This window comes from Sinohyriopsis cumingii, chromosome 4, assembly GCF_028554795.1.
Source record: "Sinohyriopsis cumingii isolate HCF-2022 chromosome 4, ASM2855479v2, whole genome shotgun sequence".
Lineage (NCBI taxonomy): Eukaryota > Metazoa > Mollusca > Bivalvia > Unionida > Unionidae > Sinohyriopsis > Sinohyriopsis cumingii.
The window spans coordinates 53,828,033-53,847,171 of record NC_142964.1 but is presented as its reverse complement, the minus strand read 5'-3'; the positions used below and the strand labels follow the sequence as shown (position 1 = coordinate 53,847,171).

The window sequence follows — 19,139 nt, the reverse complement described above, 5'->3', positions numbered from 1 at the left end:
ATATGAAGTAGAAGGTTGTGAAGTGTTATGGGCCATTAAGGACATTTCAATCTCGAGCACTTTTGTAGATCCTGGAGCTGCCCAATTCTTCCTACCCCATCTCAATCAGGAAAAGAGTCAAGATGAAAAGCCCCTGAAACGACTCAAGTACACCTCTGACCAGGGTATGTTAAACACTGTAAATAAGACTTTAAGAAATAACTTCCAATTAAATGTCAAATGAAGGGGGTAGAATGAAAATAAAGGTAAAAGTCATGCAAATCCTTGCTGCATAAAAGCTAGCTGTCATGGCCATGTTTCAATTTAACTCATTTCAAGGGACCAATTGACCACATATTTTAAATATTATGTAAGTAACATGATTAAATTATCTAACATTAAATAATCACGGTATCATTTTCATATGAGCCGAGTAATAAAAGTACATTGTTTTTAAAAACGGCCTCCTCTGGGTATCGTGTATGTATAAATGGAACAGTCTTAAAGGTTTGCTCAAGGGTAAGCAGAAATTTTGCAGTTACTTGCAGTGAAAATAACAGCATTGTCTTTTTGCTAATAGAAGAATCAGAAATTGAGGTGAGACTTTCATATTTCTCAAAATAATAGTTCCTTTTTTAAAATTGAGAAATTGTTTTGTTTTGAATCAACAATAACAGTAGAAAAAAATGTATCCACATTCACGTGCAAGAATGGTGCCATAATACACAGTAATTTTGTGGTATACGTGATGTGGGATGAAACCTTGTTGTAATTCTTATAGTGATCTTTCAGATATTGATTGTCCTGAAAATAATGATATTTTTTGCATTAAAAACCCCCCAAAAAACCTATACTTCCTTAGATAAAGCTATTTATTCACAATGATTCCCAATGAATATAAAATGAATATTAAACATTTAACTCGCCTCATTCCCACAATGTCCATTTCCATCCCTTCATTTTTAAGAGGTCTCTTGGTAACTCGTCCTTTCACTTATGCAACATTGTGTTTTTATACGTGAGTTATCAAGAGAGGGGTGTTGTTGCACACAATGATGTATGTGAGTTATCAAGAGAGGGGTGTTGTTGCACACAATGATGTGAGTTATCAAGAGAGGGATGTTCTTGCACACAGTGATGTATTGTATGTGAGTTATCAAGAGAGGGGTGTTCTTGCACACAATGATGTATGTGAGTTATCAAGAGAGGGATGTTCTGGCACACAATGATGTATTGTATGTGAGTTATCAAGAGAGGGGTGTTCTTGCACACAATGATGTATTGTATATGAGTTATCAAGAGAGGTGTGTTCTTGCACACAATGATGCTTTAAGAGGATAACCAGCAGAAGAAAAACAATTATGGGTGAGAGAATATTGCATGAGACTATCTTTTTTCCGTGTTTTAGAGACCTCATTGGAGTTCCAGAAATCCAGCGTACAGACACCAGGAGGTGCCCTTGGTCCAGATTGGTCTACAAGCTTAGAGATGAAAGGGTTACAGTCTGTATGTAATAATTTTATTCAGTTTTTTTATACAGTTGAGGTACAATTGCAGACTAGAGAGATTGAATTGATTCTTTTTACCATTTACCATATGAAAGTCAAATATTTATTTGATTATAAACTATTCTGTGTCTCCATTTTCTCCATGTTCATTCTTCAGTCAAGTGATAAAGGAAAGAAGTAACAAAGAATGGTATATATATATATATATATATATACACACACACACACACACATACACAGTGTGACCAGGCTATAGCACGTTCCATTATAACACGAATTCGTATATAACATGGTTGTGGCATGGATCCCAAAATTTTATATACATGTATTTTTCTCGCCCACAAAAAAAATTCTTTCTTAAAAGTACGAAAAATGTAAAAAGTTTAGTATCATTTTGGGGAAGAGATCGCGCATGAATAATACAAGCCGATCTTGGCGTGGCTTCTGAAATTTTATATGTATTTTCTTGTACATGAAAAAATAGTATTTTCTTCTTAAAAGTGAGAAAAATAAAGTGTAAAAAGTTTATTCTAAGATCGCGTATGGCTTCACCAATGTCACAAACTGTGATTTTATTTTCCTTATTGGTGGCAAAATATACCATCTGGCGATTTTTTATTGACGACATTGTTGGCTGTTTAAACTTGTATTTACAAGAACTATTTTGGAGTGGAGAAATTCAGAGGCCCCATGAAAGGAAGTTGCAAACTTGATATAAAATGCACTGAAATTTATCTATTGTTACATAAACAATTTCTTTGTCCATATTGACAAACCATCTTAACAGTGCATTGTTATATCATAATCCGCTTAATCTGACATCGAGCATGAGTACTGTATGTTGTGAGATATCTGCTTTTTTTGTTGTTAACATTTCTGGTAGCGGAGATCAACCGGACTAGGCATTAGCTCATAATCTATCTTTCGTCGGATTTTCAGTTGCTGGCTACTAAATAATATATTTACATAGACTGACATTTGTGTGTGGATGGTATGTAAAATTCCTCTTCTTTCCACTCAGAATTAAATCCTTCAGAACACCCACATGTTTTGTACTAATCTTTGTCATCAGACCAGAACACCTGCGTCTCTATCGTCCATTGACCCTTTGTTGAATTTCTACGCATGAGTGGAAGGCAGCATCACTCCACTGCCACATGTGTTTAAAAAAAAATCTATAAAAAATCTTACTTGTTGGTCTGTTCAGTAGGCAGGGAGGAACTATACCTACAATCGACCAAATTACATCCAATTTCTTTTGTAAAAATGTACCCAGTTAAAATATTTTGCTGAAATTTCAAAGAAAATGTTACCTTTGAAGCACTGACTGTTATGAAAATGTACTAAGCAAATGAATGGGAAAAAGGTCAGTCTTAATCATGCAATACAATTATTTGATGTTGCCGCCACAATAAGAAATGGACATTTATTTGGTTCTCCAAAGCTAGCCTTTAGCGGTGAATTCAAAAACGCATGCACCTTTCATCAAAGAAAGCCAACTAAAATCTTCAGTAAGAACAAAGAACTTTTCTTCAAAGATGTCAAACTTAAATAAAAGAAATGGAATGGAATCTGATGGATTGTTTCATTTTCCAGCGTGAGTGGAACACATTTACTGTGCCGTAAAAGTTTCCTTTTTGCAGGGAAAAAGTTTGTGCTTACTAATGCTACCAATGGCAGCTTAAAGTGCAAACTAACTTTTACCAACTTGAAACGTACTGAAATGTAAATGTGCTTCATCACTCGTTACGTGATTGTGCTATGTTTATCCATTGAATTCAGACCTATATGACCTGTAAAAAAATTATTGAATATTTTAATTCTGTGTGTGTTTTTTCGGTGGAATTACTTGTATTGTGGATTTAGTTTATGTGGTGATATTCGCAGGTGACTACACAGTGTTGATACTCTATTCATGCTATACATAGGACACATATATATAAACAGTATACACGTATTTGTACCAATCCGTGGTTCTCTAAATAAAGTAAAATATTATATATGCCTTCTCTGTTTTCACTACAGGTGTATTTCTCATTTAATATGCATTGATTTAAGATGGTAACTGTGTCAATGAAGCACATATTTTACCTCCCGCATCTATTACCTACCCGCCACCCCCGCAAATTTTTAGGGGTACATGCATCATTTTCTTCAGCTGACTGACCTGGTTGCTTATAATATGATAACTCATGCCCTGATAACTCGCGAACCCATTTATAATGCGGAGTCAGGCATGGATCCCATTTTTTTAAACCAGAAATTGAAACTCGCTTGCCCACAATGGTTCATGTCTGTGAAACCAAGCTCTTTATTTTGCGAAGTATTCATTTTTCATGGTTGCCTTGTTATCTTTGATCACAATTATGATCCCCCCAAATTGATCCTTATTTATTGAACTTAAAGAAAATTGCGATCAAAATTGCTAACTGAAACATTGATATATTGCTCATTTTATCGTCAAAAACAGTAGAGTAGACCTGAAAATTTTAATCAACATTTTGAAATTATCAGCTTTTCAATAGGAGTCATATATTTGGTTACATTTTTTTTCTCCAAACAACATTCTTATTACATCGTAGTTAAAGACATTCAAGGAAATTTGGATCAATGAAAATGAAATGCCTAGTATAGGCAGTACATTAATATTTAAATGGCAATTAAATAATTTTTATTAAGTGAAATTTGTGTATTAATTCTATCTTTTAGTTCCTATTAAGTGTAATCATCATAAATGTAATTTGTATTTAAACATAAAATGTGTCAGCTATGTCCGCAGGCATTTCTCTGAGAACCCAATTAAGCCCCGACCTTGTTTTGATAACTGACTTGCGGACGTATTTGTTTTATTGTTGCACTGATTTAAAAGCTGGCCTTCATTGTATTATCATGTCAGTTATGTATTTGAATCAAATAAAGGAGGTGGAATAGAAGAAAAGTTAAAAGGCATGCAGATCCATCGTACTTAAAACCTAGCAGCCCCGGTCGTATGTCAGGTGAACTCACTTCATTTGATCAATCGAACACTGTTATAAATGTTACTGTGTATTTAACATAAACTACCTTAATTTAACAGACTCATTCATGATTGTGATCAAAGATAACAAGGCAACCAAGTGAAATGAATATTTCGCAAAATAAAGAGCATGGTTTCACAGATATGGACCATTGTGGGCAAGTGAGTTTCAGAGAATTCCTGAACTGGCACTTAGAGATATCCTCAAGGATGATAAGAAGTTTCACTAATACTGCCAATGAAATCATGACATCAATATTATACTAACTGAACAATACAAAATTTGAGTTTCGACATAGATGATAGTCTCACAAAACAAATTTTGCTAGTTTTTGAAAAAAAGGAATCTTGTTTAGTGGTGTATCAACAGTTAATCTAGTTCCCTGCTACTCCGACTCTTGACTTTGCAGTGTACTATTAAATACCAATCTGGGAATCAGACTGATCAACAAAACAAAAAGCAGTAACGTAATACACATGATGATTGTTGAAACCAGTTGGAATGATCTTTCACATGCTGGACATTTTGAAAATAAATGTTATTTATAAAGAATAAAGAACTTCTTCATTAGAAAAAGCTCATTATTAACAATTATTATCATTGTGATTGTAAAACGAGGATTCTGTCATTAAACAGCCCAGTTCCCTACTGTCCCCTCCTCACAGTTTTCTTGAAGTTTAGCTAAGAGGATTTTTTCAGTTTTTGGAGATCCCTCAGTAACTCATGCCCTAGCTTATAGTGCCGTCTATGTTTCTGGACCATGTTGTGTGCAATTTATCCAGGGAGCAGTGTATGTATATATATATATACACACACACACTCATTGTCTTTATTAATAGTTGGATGGATAGAGGAAAGAGCATTCTTGACTGCACTTATCTTTTGAAATTAGAAGTCAGGAGATATATAGAATGTTATAACTTTCTGTAAATAGGTTGGATGGATGGTTTGCTCATTGAGACTCCATTTTTTAACAGATCAAAGTTCTTCATGTGTAATGGTGATGCATATTTATTACTTTAACATGTTTGTATTCATTGTCACATGGTATAAAGTAAAATTAAAATTAAATCTTTTAATCAGTGAATAATGTTTATGTGCTGTTATCTAATCTTCATTTCAGCTGTGTCACTGTGTTCATGTAGAGTACCAGGTGGAGGTTGCAAAACTTTGGAGCCCAGAAGAACTGATGAATGCTTGTAAGACTGAAACAACCCACACAGATTTACCTTTCACTCAACACCCAGGTAAAGATAAAAAGTAAATCTGTGACCCATTGTGAACTATTTCAGTGTGCCTTGTCTGTATCTATTATATTCCACTTCCTTGATAACTCACTTACTGATAACTCGTGAGCCCGCTTATAATGAATACATATGCTTGGTAAAGTAAAGTAAAATAATCTTTGTGTTACAGTTATGGTTCATTATGGAGAAGCAAGTTTCAGAGTTTGTAGTTAACTTGAAATTCCTGAATTGGAATTCAGAGATTTCCATAAGGGTGAGAAAAATGTCACTATTACTTCCAGTGAAATCCTTGCATCAATATTTTACTAGTAGAACAATTAAAAAAATGAGTTTGGACGTTGACAGTTGTTTCATGAAATAAATGTGCTTTGTTTTTTAAAAATGGATTCTTGTTTTATTTGAATCAACAACTTGTCTAGTTCACTGCATTGTCTCCTCTTTTTGTTGCAATGCAAGGATGTTACAAAGCTGCGAGCCACAATTATTAACAACAGCAAAATGCAGTGTCATATACACATTGTTTTCACATATATGTAAAGGTTTTGAAACCAGGTGGAATAACGATCTTTGCGAGGTTGTCATGTTGAAAGTAAATGCAGTTGATAAAGAAAAATGAACATTTGCCTTATAAAAAGCATTTATTGTCAATTACTCCCAATCTGATTATAAAATGAGTGTTTAGCCATTAAACAGCACAATTGCACCACACACCACCCCTGCAGTTTTTGCATTGTTCAGCAAGATACAATCCCGTCTTTATTTCTTGGAGGTCCCTCAGTAACTTGTGCTCTTGCTTATTGTGAGATCTATGTCTTTGGACCCTGTTGTGCATGAGTTGTCAAGGGAGTGGTGTACCACAATTACATGTTAATTGTACACTGAACTTCTTTTCGAACTGCTCTGGTGGCCTAGTGGTTAGAGCATCCTCCTCAGATGTGAGAGGTCGTGGGTTTGATCCCTGCCAGAGTCATACCAGATACTTACAAAAATGGTACTAACAGCTGCCTCACTTGGTGCACAGCATTTAAAGGTTAGTGTTAGGACTGGTTGGTCTGGTGTCAGGATAATGTGACTGTATACTACATGACTACATGTCTGCAGCATGATGCCTTAGTGCTAGACATCACTATAAACTGCAGACACCATAGTGATGTAACTGAAAAATTGTTAAAGCTACGTTAAAAATCCATATCACACACACACTAAAACTTCTTTTCTTTACAATGGACTCGCTGCTGCCTTAACTTCTGCCCTTTATGTTCCTTACTATGGACTTGTTGCTGCCCTAACTTCTGTTCCTTGTGATGGACTTACCATCGTGCACGTTTTACCAGAGCGTAATTTCTGTTCCTTTTGATGGACTTGCTGCTATCCTACCTTCTGGTTTCTGAGCAGTCTAAACAGTTTTCCAAAATTGAAGAGTAGTGGTTTGAAAAGAGCTTTTTTGCTGTGGAAGAATTCCTAGAACTTAGGGGGTGCTCACCAGATAATATGTACTTTTGAGAGAGTGATGTATGTAAGGTGAAGTAGTTCGCATTTAAAACATGCACAGTGGAGAGAATGTTGGCATACCTCTATGCTACATTAATGTAATGTGGATGATATTTCTTTTGGATATTGTACCTTTGGAAATTTTAGATGATTTAAGCACACTGCTAACTAAAATGACTGCTCCCTTGTGTTAAAAAATCAGCCTGAATTAGTCTAAAGTACACTATACATAGCAGCTGTTAAAATAGGGAAAATGAATTTTGCCAGACTAGACAATACCATCTTCTGAAAGTGCAATGAATGAATTACCAAATATATAAAATGTAAAAAAAGTTATAGGCTCTTTTTTATACAATTTACCTCTGAAGTTCAGGAAGTGAAAATGACCAAGTAGAGCTAGCACTTTTTTGAAAGGTGCACATCTGAAGTAAGGCCAAGTGCTGGTCTCTTTTCCTATATGTTATCATCCCAATTAATGTGCATTTGCAAACTTTCATGGAGATTTTTCTAATTGATATGCATTTACAAACTTTTTATGGAGATTTTTTCAATTGATGTCAAATTGATAGACATTTTTCAATTATTTAATAAAGAGTTTTCTAATTGATGTGCATTTGCAATCTTTTTATGATTTTTTTCTAACTGATTTGCATTTGCAGTCCTTTTTGTGATTGATGTGGATTTTTATGAAGATTTTTCAAATTGATCTGGATTTATGTGTATTTGTAATCTTTTTATGACGGTTTTTCTAATTGATGTACAGATTTTAGTGTGCATGTATTAAATATATGATGTTTTTCTTATTGATTGAAAATATTCTGATATTTTGTATTTGAATTTTCAAACTGATTTTAATCTTCAGTAAGTCAAGTTTGCCACTTTGAATGCTCTAATTTAGAGACCTAGAACTGATTTTAATCTTCAGTAAGTCACGCTTATTGTTTGAGGACACTACTGCTGGTAGAGGTTGGAACGTTTGGTGAGTGTGAACATTTTTTATCAACAAAACCATTTCATATCATACATTTTGCTTTTCAGGTTCCTGGCCCATTTATGTAGAGTTAACCAATGGGAATATATATGGCTGTGATTTTGTTGTCAGTGCTACAGGAGTAACACCCAACATAGAACCTTTTACAGAAAACAATAAGGTAACATTGATACTTAATATCTTTGTGGTTTTAATTTCACCCACCCCTGAAAAAGATCATTGCCTCATTTGAAAGAATACAGATTCTTTAGAAACATATTGTCTGCATAGGTTTGTAACATTTACTTCTGCAGCATCTACTTTGATAAAACACACATATTATTCTTGATTTTTAGGTGATGTAGGCATTCAATTTTTGCAGTTTGAAAACACAATTAAAATTTGGTAATATCCTGATGGTCTGTTCAGGGTTGTTCCAGTAAAATATACCTGAGGCTCTGGGAAGGCACTTTTAATGTGGGGACTCGCCCATAGATGCAATTTGGAATTATCATTTTAATGTGAACTGTTTGAAATCAAAGTACCCTGGCATATAGTTTTAAAAAAACTGCCTTCCCTGGGTACCATGTATGTTTAAATGGAACAGCCCATAGTTATATGTGTGCAATTTAAGTGATACGTATATTTGCAGGATGAAATATGCCCTAATTCTCTTGTTTATTTACTCTCTTGGATCCCAACCACTATTATCCAGCTATAGCCTTTTATAAAGGGAATGGGTTGAAACTGTGAGACTGTTATTTACATTTCCTGTAAATAAATGTATGCCTGCTTTCAACAGTGGCATAGTCTTGTGTTTAAATTTATATAGTGTTTGTAGATGTCTTGAAAGATAGTTGACATTCAAAGACAAACTGAGTGACTTACAAAGACGAACTGAGTGACTCTATCAAACTATTCATCATGTTAGATTGGATAAAATTACATCTTGGGTAATTAGGCTGCATTTTTGAAATATTTCATATTTGTTCTTGTTTAGCTCTTTTGGTCTTGAACAAGATAAGCTTATGAGATGGCCTGCTTGTCATATGTATGTCCATTATCACAAAGTTTTCTTGTTGCTGTTCCTTGTGGATAAATGCCATGAAACTTTAAACTCACACAAGTTATTTGTATGATATGAAAATTGTGCTGATTGACAGCCTACATGGCCACCTCAGCAGCCATCTTTGAAATGTTATAACTACTCCTATAACCACATAGAAGATTTCTTATGATGTTCAGAGCAGCAGCATTTGTCCAGAATAAAACAAGATGCTGATCTGAGTCCAATATGGCCGCAATAGTGACCTGCTTAATCAGTTATTATTATCAGTTCTTATCCAGACTAGATGTTATATCAACATGGGGAGATTTGACTTCCAATATGGCTGCCTTAATGGTCATGTTATATTAACATGGGGTTTTCACCCAAATACTTCAGATATTATATTAGTCCTACATGAAAAAGGTGATGATTTGACTTCCAATATGGCTGCTGTAGTGATCATCTTATTATCTCTACTTCTTATTGTCATGGCATTTTCACCAAGAGACTTCTTATGTTGCCTAGAATGAAAATAGTAGTAATCTTACTCCAATATGGCTGCCATACCATAGTGAAAATCTTTTCATTGCAAATAGTCAGGCGTAAAACATCCACACATACCCAAGTACACATATTCAAGCATAAAACATCCACACATACCCAAATACACATATTCAGGCTCAAAACATCCACACATAGCCAAGTACACATATTCAGGCATAAAACATCCACACATACCCAAGTACACATATTCAGGCATAAAACATCCACACATACCCAAGTACACATATTCAGGCATAAAACATCCACACATACCCAAATACAAATATTCAGGCTCAAAACATCCACACATACCAAAATACACATATTCAGGCTCAAAACATCCACACATACCCAAGTACACATATTCAGGCATAAAACATCCACACATACCCAAATACACATATTCAGGCATAAAACATCCACACATACCCAAGTACACATATTCTGGCATAAAACATCCACACATACCCAAATACACATATTCAGGCTCAAAACATCCACACATACCCAAGTACACATATTCAGGCATAAAATATCCACACGTACCCAAGTACACATATTCAGGCATAAAACATCCACACATACCCAAGTACACATATTCAGGCATAAAACATCCACACATACCCAATACACATATTCTGGCATAAAACATTCACACATACCCAAATACACATATTCTGGCATAAAACATCCACACATACCCAAGTACACATATTCAGGCATTAAACATCCACACATACCCAAATACACATATTCAGGCTCAAAACATCCACACATACCCAAGTACACATATTCAGGCATAAAACATCCACACATACCCAAGTACACATATTCTGGCATAAAATATCCACACATACCCAAGTAAAAAATATTCAGGCATAAAACATCCACACATACCCAAATACACATATTCTGGCATAAAACATTCACACATACCCAAGTACACATATTCTGGCATAAAACATCCACACATACCCAAGTAAAAAATATTCAGACATAAAACATCCACACATACCAAAATACACATATTCAGGCATAAAACATCCACATATACCCAAATACACATATTCAGGCTCAAAACATCCACACAAGCACAAGTACCCATATTCAGGTCATGATAACTTAGTCAATGTTTTCTTGAAAACATTTTATCAACAGTTTTTAAATGTTGATGTTCACCTTGGTACTTACAGTTCCAGATGGCAAGTGACGGTGGCTTGATGGTAAATGATAAGTTGCAGACTTCAGAGAAAGATGTCTATGCAGCAGGGGATGTCTGCACTGCCTCATGGGACCCAGCACCCCATTGGTTTCAGGTAGATGCTTTATGTCAAACAGGAGATACTTGTATGACGCAACATTGTGTTGGAAGTTGGTTAAAATTAAAAGATGGATAATTTTGGTTAATCAGAACTGATTGATTTGAATTGATTAGAGGTGTTTTCAATATTTTTGAGGGACAATATTTTTCATATGCTGGTTAAAGATGCTTGTATCCTGGAATGTCAAACCATGGTTTACCAGCATGTTGAACATCAGCCATGTTGTCAGTACATAAATGTACTGACCAGCAGGAAGCTATTTTAACTGGAATGTACATATTTTCTTTTCCAGGAAGTTTTCATCTCAAAAGTTTGACAGTTTCTTGAAATAAATTATTAATTTTCATCAGCCTTATTGTTAGGACATGTTTTATAATCAAATGTAGAAGGATATTTTACCTGGTGGCTTTGCTTTTGTAGTTTAGTAGTCTAAAAAGAATTAAAACATAGAAAAATCAAATGGTCAAAATCAAATGGTCAGAATATTAAAAAAATAATGATGTTCTTTTTATTGGATTTTTTTCCATTTGATCAGAAGGTCACAGTTTTGTTTATAGTAGAGCTTTTACCATGAACAGTGGCAATCACCAGGTTTCCATTGAAATGCTTTAAAATGCTATCAAAGGGCATATAGAAAAGCTTTGAAAATGCTATCAAAGGGCGTACAGAAAAGCTTTGAAAGTGCTATCAAAGGGCATTTAGAAAAGCTTTGAAAGTGCTATCAAAGGGCATATTGAAAAGCTTTGAAAGTGCTATCAAAGGGCATATAGAAAAGCTTTGAACATGCTATCAAAGGGCATATAGAAAAGCTTTGAACATGTTATCAAAGGGTGTATAGAAAAGCTTTAAAAACGCTATCAAGGGGCATATAGAAAAGCTTTAAAAACGCTATCAAAGGGCATATAGAAAAGCTATGAACATGCAGTGAATGTGTGTTTTAAATGGTCTATTATTCGTCTTGGGTTTTCAATACACTGAACATGTTCAAAATAAAGAAAAAATAACATACCGTTTATATTCGATTTATAAAAATTGAATGCTTGGTCACATGACTTTTCCAACCAGTAGTTGACTGTTGTGAATAATCATGACACACCAACTTTCTGCTGGTTCTATATTAACCTTGTATGATCCACCTTGTCTCATGTATGATCCACCTTGTCTCATGTATGATCCACCTTGTCTCATGTATGATCCATAGTGTTGATTCAGCAGCATCTTAGTCTGTTTTTATCTCCTGTCTGAGCCATTTTTAGGACATGTGGTGATACCTACTGAACACATCAAAAACAGCCAGGCTACAGTGGACTCTACCTTTATTAGGTTTGCCAAGATTTAACCAGTTGACTTTATAGTATTGTGTGGTTCTGTTTGAGATTAAAACATGTTTAAACAAATCATTGTTGCCACATCAGGAATATTACAATATTCTCTTGTCTGTCTGTTGGTTACCATATCTTCTCCACAATCACTGAGTGGAAATTCATATTTTTTACCCAAATCCTTAAAATTTGTACACAAACATTCTACTGAGAAGATTTATATTTACAAAAATGTTGCCAAATATTTTATGAAAAAGAGTAAGATTATATATAATTAAGGTTTGTTATCTTTTTCTTTAGCTGTACTGGTTATAGAGCTTATGGGATTGCTTGTCAGTCGTTTGTCATCCAGTGTCTGTCCATCCATTAGCACAAGCTTGTTACTGCAGCTTCTCTTAAGTTACTTGGAGGATTGTCATGAAACTGTACAAACACATTTATCCCAAGGTCTGATTAGATCTAAATGAAAATGGTGTTGCTTAAAAGACTACTTGGTACTGAATGAAAATGGTGCTGATCTGACATCCAATATGGCCACCAAGGCAGACATTTTGAAAATCTTGTTATAGCTACGCCTTCTGATCGGAAATTCAAATCGACGAGGTTTTCACCAGAAAACTACTTATAATGTCTAGTTTGACCTAGCTGAAAATGGTTCCATTCAGACCTCCAGTATGAGATTATATCTAACATACACTTAGCTAACAGTACATTGGCTTTTTGATGTATAAATGCAGTTAGGATTAATCAGTAAAATAAACAATATAGACCCAGATTTGCTGGCATGCTGTTCGATGACAGGTTATGATCTGAGTTGTTTGCAGCTATATCCACTTATGAATGAGTATATGTGTTACTAATTTTGAGACAGTGTTGCAATTATAGGAGTAATTGTCATATTTCCTTGATACATTTGTAGATGAGGCTTTGGGATCAGGCCAGACAGATGGGAGCATATGCAGCCAAGAGCATGGTAGCAGACGACAATGGAGAAGAAATACCATTAGACTTCTGCTTTGAACTTTTCTCTCATGTCACTAAATTTTTTAATTATAAGGTGAGTTCAATAATATTTCATTCAATTAGGCAGAGAGTGACAAATTAATGATGTTAATGACTTGAACAAAACATGGAAAGTTTCAAAGAGCATGTACATTCAGTATAGTACTAATATTGATACATGCTTCTTCACTTTTCAGTTTTTCTTTTTAGAAGTCTTTAGTCATGTCTCTGCCTATTCTGATATGTGTTTTTCATCCATCCCTTAGGAGTCAATGGCTTTCCCCACATAATAAAAGATATCCATCCCTTAGGAGTCAGTGGCTGTCCCCACATAATAAATGATATCTATCTCTTTGGAGTTAAAGGCTGTTCCCACAATAAATGCGACCATCCCTTAGGAGTCAGTGGTTGTCACCACATAATAAATGATACTCATCCCTTAGGAATCAGTTGTTATCCCCACATAATAAATGATATCCATCCCTTAAGATTCGTGATATAATAAAGCAAGCAGAAAGTTTTGAACTTGGATCACATTCTGATGGAAAATGTTTCAATAACAATAATTAATATGAGTCAGTTTATTGTGAGTTAAATGAACAAAGCAGAATTGTAGTTCATAGTTCATAATCCACAGGCATTTTTAGTTTTTTTCACTTACTGGTGACCATTGATGACATTCCTTTTCACACTCAACAGGCTGTCAGTAGTTCTCTGGTCAAAGTTTCTCATAGAATCACTTTGTATTTTGCAAAGAATGAACAATGTCCTCTCTTTATCAGCAGTAAAATGTGGCAATAGCAAAGCAACCACACTCAGCATGCAAAGAAGTACCTCAGTAACTGGTGCCGTACCTCAGTAACTGGTATCAGACCCCAGTAACTAATGCCATACCTCAGTAACTGGTGCTGTACCTCAGTAACTGGTGCCATACCTCAGTAACTGGTGCCGTTGTTTATGCTGTGTTTTTAAGGTGAATTATTAAGGATGTAATGTACTTAGTGCCTCTAAATTTCTCATACTGTTGAAAATTATTATGAGTGTTTAAAATATGGTGTCTGGACATTTAGAGTTTCAAAGTATACAAGTTAATTACTGTACTAATTTTTACATGAGGCCTGTCTTGCACAATTATTTTGTAACGTTTAAGGTATTCTTGACACAGCTTTTAAAGATATTTTTTTGTTCATCTTCCGTTCATGCCTTTGTTAATCTTTACAACAGCAGTTTATGTTGTCACCAAGGCTATTGCCATTTCTTCTATATCCTAATTTGCAAGTTTAAATAAATCCTTTATTGCCTCCCAGGTTACCTATGGCTTTTATGTGCCAGCTCGTTGATTAATAGTGCCTGATCTAACTTATTCATTTCTGGTCTTGTTATGTTCATGATATGTAATCACTTTTTGGTTTCATTTTTCATAATGTTATTAATGTAGTCAGGCATGTATGTATATATTAGAAAATGAAAGATATCAAATTATCACAGGTATCCTTTAGTTGCAGCTTCAAAATTGATCTATCTTAAAATCTTTTAAATCTTTGATGACCTAGGTGATTCTTCTGGGGAAATATAATGCACAAGGCTTGGGTAGTGACCATGAACTCTTACTGAGGGTAACCAAAGGTAAGCTGATAATATATTATGGTGTTTTAATATTGAAAGTTATGCTTGAAAGGATACTTAACTGTAAATTGTTTTGCATTGCTAATTCTTACAATATTTATATACAGTGTAATTTGTGTGTCACTTAATATAGAAACTTATAAAAATGTATTTAATCTAGTTTATAAAATAATGTTTGAATTTTGGTGACAAAATGATTCTGTGTCATTGTAAAATAAATTGTCAGCTGTCCTACTGCTGCTGTTGGTGGCATTTATTTGTATCAGATATTTTGAAAGTTTACACAGAAATTATGTTCATTACTATTCTTACATTCTTTAAGATACTTTACTATAAGAAAATGTCCATTTTTGATTTCAGTATGACTTTTGCTTGACAACTTCATTTGATTCCAATAAGACCTCTGTTTTGTTGTTGTAGGGTTTAATGTCATTTTTCAGCACAAGATAGGCTATACATGGCGGCCAGTATTAATGGTGGAGGAAGAACCTGGGATTAAACCCGGAAAGAACCACCGACCCGTGAGAAGCTACTGGCAACCTTTCTCACATACCCACATTGGCTGACCTTTGTTTGACGCTATTTGATTCCAATATGACCTCTGTTTGACAACATCATTTGATTCCATTGATGACATTTGCTTAATGACTCCATTTGATTCCAGTATGACCTTTGCTTGACAACTCGGTTTCACTCTGTATGACCTTCACTTTACAACTCCATTTTATTCCAGTATGACCTTTGCTTTATGACTCCATTTCATTCCAGTATGACCTTTGATTTATAACTCATTTTGATTCTCTATGACCTTTGCTTGACAATTCCATTTCATTCCAATATGACCTGTGTTTTACACCTCCATTTGATTCAAATATGATCTCTGCTTTACAACTCCATTTGATTCCAATATGACTTGTACTTTACAATTCCATTAGATTCCAATATGAACTATGCTTTACACCTCCATTTAATTCCAATATGACTTGTACTTTACAATTCCATTTGATTCCAGAAATGACCTGTGCTTTACTACTTTTTGATGGATGTTATTTAGTTATTTCCTTCTGCAAGAATTTTCATGATTCTGAACTAAATTAATTTTGATTCATACAAATATAATTATACAGAGAATTTAATCATTTGCATTGCCAGAAGTTTTTCTTGATTTAAAAAAATCAGAGTATTCTATTTTGTAACATATATTTGCCACAGATTATAACTGAGTTTGTACAAAGATTATGATCATTCCTATTCATGAATTTCTCTGATATCTTAAAGATACCCACCCACCCACTCACCCACCCACCCACTCACCCCTTCTAAAAAACGCTCCATATAGGTCCAGTATAATCTCTTTACATTGCTGGATTAGTGTTCCCCATAGGCCATTTTAACACAGTGCCATCAGTACCATTCCCATAGGCCATTTTAACACAGTGCCATCAGTACCATTCCCATAGGCCATTTTAACACAGTGCCATCAGTACCATTCCCACAGGCCGTTTTAACACAGTGCCATCCATACCATTCCCATAGGCCATTTTAACACAGTGCCATCAATACCATTCCCATAGGCCATTTTAACACAGTGCCATCCATACCATTCCCATAGGCCATTTTAACACAGTGCCATCAGTACCATTCCCATAGGCCATTTTAACACGGTACCATCCATACCATTCCCAGAGGCCATTTTAACACAGTGCCATCCATGCCATTCCCATAGGCCATTTTAACACAGTGCCATCAATACCATTCCCATAGGCCATTTTAACACAGTGCCATCAGTACCATTCCCATAGGCCATTTTAACACAGTGCCATCCATACCATTCCCATAGGCCATTTTAACACAGTGCCATCCATACCATTCCCATAGACCATTTTAACACAGTGCCATCCATACCATTCCCATAGGCCATTTTAACACAGTGCCATCAGTACCATTCCCATAGGCCATTTTAACACAGTGCCATCCATACCATTCCCAGAGGCCATTTTAACACAGTGCCATCAATACCATTCCTATAGGCCATTTTAACACAGTACCATCAATACCATTTCTATAGGCCATTTTAACACAGTGCCATCAATACCATTCCCATAGGCCATTTTAACACAGTGCCATCAATACCATTCCCATAGGCCATTTTAACACGGTGCCATCCATACCATTCCCACAGACCATTTTAACACAGTGCCATCCATACCATTCCCACAGGCCATTTTAACACAGTGCTATCCATACCATTCCCATAGGCCATTTTAACACAGTGCCATCCATACCATTCCCATAGGCCATTTTAACACAGTGCCATCAATACCATTCCTATAGGCCATTTTAACACAGTGCCATCCATACCATTCCCATAGGCCATTTTAACACAGTGCCATCAATACCATTCCTATAGGCCATTTTAACACAGTGCCATCCATACCATTCCCATAGGCCATTTTAACACAGTGCTATCCATACCATTCCCATAGGCCATTTTAACACAGTGCCATCAATACCATTCCCATAGGCCATTTTAACACAGTGCCATCAATGCCATTCATTCCCCTTGCCAGTCTTTTCCCCCATACCAGGACTTCATGATCATTTGGCAAACATTATAGACATACAGACTAGTTAAAGTGAGGGTTGAATTAAATAATTTTTTCAGTATGTTTTGTGTTTTGTGTTTGTATTCTGGTTTTAATCCACATGGATTTTGCCCTTTGTGCCAAGTATTTTAACCTGCAGATCCAGGTAGTAGTAAAAATAAATGTAAATTTTTCATACAGTGTACTGTCATTATGATATATAATATATTAGCCTCAATAATTTAGGGGTTCTAATGTTAGTAATAGCAATATATAGATTACACTTTTTATGCTTAGATTATGCTTGTTTGCAACTGATAGGGGCAAAACTTATGCTTATACTTCTCTCTGGATTGGCATGTATGGGCTTGTTGACATAAGTGATGTATGACTGTATAAATATGGAACCACGTGTTCAATTTCCTTTCAAAGCATTATGTGTAATTGCATCTTTTGCTAAGAAAATTTGAAAAAGATGGCTGTCGTGTTTTTACTTCTGCAACCTTTCTCAGTGAACTGTATTATGAAGCTCAGGATTTTTAGGGCTTGACAAAGCTGCTACTCCCCTTACTGGTTTCTTAATAGCAATGATAATAATAATAAATACAATAATAATAACAACAACAGTAATTCATGATAATATAAATTGCCCTTTTGTTCATGAGAAACAGTGTAGATATACAGTTTGTGAAACTGCTTTCTACAGACATCATCAGCCAAGTGTCCATCTTTCTATGAATGTTTTGCCCTTATCTAAGGGCCCCATTTAAGAGGATAATTAGATGCCCATTTTAAATTCTGGGCAAAACACTGTGGACATTATTTAACAGTTTTGCTCTGAACTGACTAAAGTTTGAGTCTCAAAAAATGAATCATAATTTTTTCTACATTATGCAGACGTAATATCCTGCAAGAAACATTTGTCTTTTACAGGCAAGGAGTATGTGAAGGCTGTAATACAAGATGGCCGCCTTCAAGGGGCAGTGTTGATTGGGGACACAGATCTGGAGGAGACATTTGAGAATCTGATTCTGAACCAGTTGGACTTGACACCATTCAAGAATCATCTTCTGGAATCTGCAATAGATGTGGAAGATTTCTTTGATTAATTACTCCTGATTTATTATTCACAAAAATAAATTACATTTTTTTATATGTTAAGTATTCTTCACTTTATACCCTAAAAGCTAGTACAAAATTAGTATGTTTATGGGTTAGTCCATCTATCTAAATGAACAGAATAGGTTGTACAAAATTAGTATGTTTCTGTGTTAGACAGTCCGTATATCCAACTGAAAGGAATAGGTAGCACAGAATTAGTATGTTTCTGTGTTAGACAGTCCGTATATCCAACTGAAAGGAATAGGTAGCACAGAATTAGTATGTTTCTGGGTTAGTCTGTCAACTAGCTGAAAGGAACAGGTAGTACAAAATTAGTATGTTTCTGTGTTAGACAGTCCGTATATCCAACTGAAAGGA

At 35.0% G+C, this 19,139-nt stretch overlaps 1 protein-coding gene across 2 annotated transcripts in view; it reads left to right on the top strand.

Annotated features, from left to right (window-relative positions):
* Nucleotides 1-18,815, top strand: part of LOC149801177 (tRNA ligase complex-associated NAD(P)H dehydrogenase PYROXD1-like) — a 63,698-nt gene extending 44,883 nt beyond the window's left edge. For both annotated transcript variants that reach the window (XM_089955208.1, XM_089955209.1), the window contains exons 7-14: nt 1-164; nt 1,388-1,485; nt 5,628-5,751; nt 8,281-8,393; nt 10,997-11,119; nt 13,367-13,504; nt 15,003-15,075; nt 18,594-18,815. In XM_089955208.1, the coding sequence (XP_089811334.1) occupies nt 1-164; nt 1,388-1,485; nt 5,628-5,751; nt 8,281-8,393; nt 10,997-11,119; nt 13,367-13,504; nt 15,003-15,075; nt 18,594-18,769 (1,009 nt within the window). In that variant the 3' untranslated portion in view covers nt 18,770-18,815. The remainder of the gene's footprint in view (nt 165-1,387; nt 1,486-5,627; nt 5,752-8,280; nt 8,394-10,996; nt 11,120-13,366; nt 13,505-15,002; nt 15,076-18,593) is intronic.
* Nucleotides 18,816-19,139: the final 324 nt, after the last annotated feature.